Source organism: Sinocyclocheilus rhinocerous, unplaced genomic scaffold (genome assembly GCF_001515625.1).
Source record: "Sinocyclocheilus rhinocerous isolate Xijiao unplaced genomic scaffold, SAMN03320098_v1.1 scaffold33, whole genome shotgun sequence".
Classification (NCBI taxonomy): Eukaryota; Metazoa; Chordata; class Actinopteri; order Cypriniformes; family Cyprinidae; genus Sinocyclocheilus; species Sinocyclocheilus rhinocerous.
In genome coordinates, this window is record NW_015657591.1 from 68,290 (window position 1) to 72,700 (window position 4,411).

Below are 4,411 nucleotides of genomic sequence, written 5' to 3' on the forward strand. Positions count from 1 at the left end.
AACACTCCAAAGAGAAAGGAAAACTTGAAATCGCATCATATGACCCCTTTAAAAAAGACGGTTGCTAACAAGTTGCTAAATGGGACTACAGGCGCTGTCGGAGACATTCAACGTCATCACGCCGAATAGTTTATCAATTTACAGTATTTTCCAATCGTAGTATAATTTGTAATACAATTAGTTGTAGAATAACCAGTTAATAGCTTCCCGCAATATAATAGTTCCCTGCATTTTATATTGTTGTTCGACAAGGTTTTTTGTTGTTGCTTTGCCCCGAAATGCAACAAGTCTTCGGATGGAAGCTCGTTATATCGCTTTCCTGCTGATGCAGAGACTCTGGGTTCGTACCATAAGGTAAACTCATATTACGATTATTCAATGTAAACACCACATTTACCGGTTTAGTCACGGGGAAAGTGAAACTTTAACGATGCATAGTGCTGCGTTAAATTTAAATGTTTATAACCACATTGATCTGTTAGAAAGCATATAGATTGAGGATTTCCTAGAAGCAAGGATAAAATAACATTTTGTGTACCCACCCTAACAAAATGATAGCTGAAATGTGGTACTTTATTCTCTAAAATAAGTTTATTCTTACCATATCCAAAAACTCGCTCACTCTGCTGTTATTTGATAGATGAAATGCACTAGAATTTTATTGAATAGTACGTGGAGACACGTTTTTAATTTAAATATATTAATCAAGGATTTATTGACTTTTAATGCACCTTATTTCGAAATGTACAGAAATACGTGCTTTCATATGTCCTTTAGTTGTGATTCTTTCATTTATTCACGATACTATTTATTATTAATGTCTCATTTCAGTTTTAGTTTGGCTCTAGTTTTGTGTTTATTCCAGTTTATATGAAAAGGTTCATGTAGCGTGGATTAAAATTAAAATTCATATACAGAGTAAATCCTTTTCACTGAAATCAGTTTGAAAAAGTTGTCGGGAGCATGGTGGTGGTGACGTTGAAGGCGAGCGACCGTGGAGGTGTAGTTCGTTTATAGCCTAAGTTTAGCTTTTAAGTTCTGGCGCTTTTATTTAGGAGCTTATTTTTTGCGATAATCCAAAAGCCTATGGAAAAATCCTATAGGCTTTTTGTCGAGGGAACCTTTGACCAGTGTCATGCTAGCAGCCGATCCGCCTACAAAGTGACGTCATAGGTATGGAACTTGTATGTTTATAAATGTGCATGCATTAAGTTTGATTATTTTAATAGCTGAATTTCAAAGTAATATAAAGTTTTTAACTGCAGCACCATCATATTTCCCCCCCCCCACAATTTCACCATTTGATAAAGCTCCCAATGAAAGAAAGGTTTAATCGATTTTTATTTAAGGTATGGAACTTGTATGTTTATAAATGTGCATGCATTAAGTTTGATTATTTTAATAGCTGAATTTCAAAGTAATATAAAGTTTTTAACTGCAGCACCATCATATTTCCCCCCCACAATTTCACCATTTGATAAAGCTCCCAATGAAAGAAAGGTTTAATCGATTTTTATTTAAATGTTTAGATGTTAAATAAAGGAATTTAGAGAAAACAAATTCAAGCAAAATTAAAGATAAATAGTTAATAATTATTAAAATACAGCTAATATACAATATATTTAATGTTGTTTCCATATGCAAGAGAACAGGCTGCCACTAGATGGTGACAATCTCTTTAGTGTTGCACTAAATCACCAAGCACCACACCCCAGACAAGTTAGGATCATGCTTTTGTAAAAAAAGAAAGCACACATTTTATTCATTTAGCAACAGTCTTACATAACAAACAGTGTTACGAATATTTGAATTCTACAGATGTTGTTCATGTTGTTTTCTAATATGTAGGCCCATGTATATACAGTAGGCCTACTGTATGTCATATACATATATTACAAAGGTTGATTTGATTGAAGGTTGGTCTACTTTTTAGTGGTTTGTGTTTTAGCTTGTAATTGAGTACATCAGTTGTTATTTCTATTATGTGTATAGACATTCAAGCATATTTAGACTACATGTCCATGATATGATTTTTGCCCATTTTAAAACAAGAGTTTACATTTGTTCTGGTTTTCTGTAAATGCCCTTTTTTTTTTTTATGTACTGATTTGAATATTTTAAATGATTTTAAAGTAGTTAAATACATTGGACGGCTTTCCTTCTATTTTACCCCACCATTACCCCAAACTCTTTTATCCCTGCCGTAATCTCATTTTCTCTACTCTCACTGTTAATGCCATTCAGTTAGACTTAGGTAAATAGTGGATCCATGGATGTGGTTGAATGGTAAGAGGCAAATAGAGCAAAATAAGGTAGGAGAAAGTTTCCACTAACATACTGGGTGAAGCTGTGTGTGTCAAATGCTTAGTGCCACGAAGCAAAACTGTGTACTATCTATTCATCTTTGAAAGTATCACATGGGCCACAAAGAACTAAGTTGCATTTTCTTTGGCATGTGTGAAACAGCAGTGTGCGAGTGGAGGTTACGAGCAAAAGAAAAGTCACCGCTTGTCTGTAAACCCATTTCCTGTCTGCCCATCATCTGAGATAACAGAGATGTTATGTACGATTGTATAGCCTACTTGTTTGTATGTATATCTTATATTTATGTGGTCTATTCAATTACTTTATTAAGAATTCTGTCATCATTTACTCACCCTCATGTTGTTCCAAACCTGCATGAATTTCTTTCTTTTGTGGAACACACCAGATGTTTTGAAGAATGTTGTTTATCAAACATTTTTTGGTTCTAATTGACTTCCATTGTGTTTTTGACCATACAATGAAATTTTTCAAAATATCTTATTTTACATTCCACAGAATAAATAAAGTAATACAAGTTTAAAATGACATTTGATGTGAAAATGATGACTGAATGTTCATTTTTGGGTGGACTATTAATTTAATAGCAGTGGACATACATGTGGTATTTTTAAAAAATAGCCTAGATTATTAATAGAACCCCACTCTGGACCTTTTTTTAATGGTGTTTAACTCATAATTTCACATGCTTCTTCAGTACACACACAGTTAACCATGGCTTGAGGCCACTGACTCTTGACAGCTGGCGGTTCCGGCGCATGCGCAGAGCAGTCGCAGAGAGGAAGCGCGACAGAGCAGTAGCAACGGACGAGCTGCGGCTGATATCCCCTGACACAATTATGTCTGTCTCGCCACCGCCAGTTTCTCTCAGGTATCCGTTTACCGGAGCCTGAATGGCGTTGGTAACTGTGCAGCGGTCGCCTACTCCAAGCGCAACCTCTAGCCCGTGCGTTTCGGTAAGTGACTCGCATCTTTTTTTCTCCGACACCTTCTACCGCCTCGGTACTTTTGGGTTCATTTCCGCTCTTTCCTATAGTCCGTTTGTCCTCAGACGCTATAGAAATACGCATGCGTGAAATATAGACTCGGAATAACATTGTTGTCCATATGGCTCAACAAATATCTGGCGAGCGTGAGACATGGACTGTATCTCAATCGTGGAGATTTTCTGCTAAATCTACCGGTTGTTTGCAGTGGCATGCCACAGTCAGGAAGTGTTTTGTAATAATTGCTCGAATGACTCCAAAGACTAGGCTGTGACTCAAAGCTTCTTTTTGACAATGTATCAAATAGTTCATATTCATATGCAAATTTGATGATGACGATGTGATTGGTCTTCAAACGAAAGTCGTTTTTGAACCAGGCAGTAAACACAGCTGTCCCCTTGAAAACTGATCTAGTCGTAGTAAACAATAGGATAGTGAAATGGGATTATAAATGTGTAAAACTAGACTGAATAGCAGGAGGCAGCATTTTTGCTCAAACTAAGGTAAAACAAGGGTTTTCAAAAATAAAAAAAAGACCCCAATATTTAATGATTTTCTTGTCAGGCACCCCCTCACCAGGCGCCATTTATTTTCCATGCAGCCTATATATAAAAAAAGCTTGTCTTTTACTAATATTTTATTTATTTATTTTTACCCGTTATTAGATGTATAAGCCTAAAGAGTAATTCTGTTCAGTTCAGATTTATTTGTGTGGCTCTTGAAAATAAATATAATTTCAAATTTAGAAACACAAATACAAACTATTTTTGTTTTATAGGATTTATACTAGTTTCATTAAATTATAAGACTTTTTTACTTTGTTTCCTCGCTACTAAAAACAAGGTCTGTTGATATAATAAAAGCATTGTAATTCATTATAATTTCCTAGCAGTCTTTAGACAGCTAGCACAACACATTTAATAAATATCTAAGACATTAAAGGATTAGTTCACTTTCAAATTAAAATTTCCTGATAATTTACTCACCCCCATGTCATCCAAGATGTTTACGTCTTTCTTTCTTCAGTCGAAAAGAAATTAAGGTTTTTAATGAAAACATTCCAGGATTATTCTCCTTATAGTGGACTTCAACGGCTACCAAAC

At 35.1% G+C, this 4,411-nt stretch overlaps 1 protein-coding gene across 1 annotated transcript in view; it reads left to right on the forward strand.

The window, feature by feature from the left end:
• Positions 1 to 3,064: 3,064 nt before the first annotated feature.
• LOC107721401 (protein phosphatase Slingshot homolog 2-like) overlaps positions 3,065 to 4,411 on the forward strand; it is a 41,454-nt gene continuing 40,107 nt past the window's right edge. Inside the window, exon 1 of the mRNA XM_016529398.1 lies at positions 3,065 to 3,278. Within this exon, the coding sequence (XP_016384884.1) occupies positions 3,216 to 3,278 (63 nt within the window). The 5' untranslated portion in view covers positions 3,065 to 3,215. The remainder of the gene's footprint in view (positions 3,279 to 4,411) is intronic.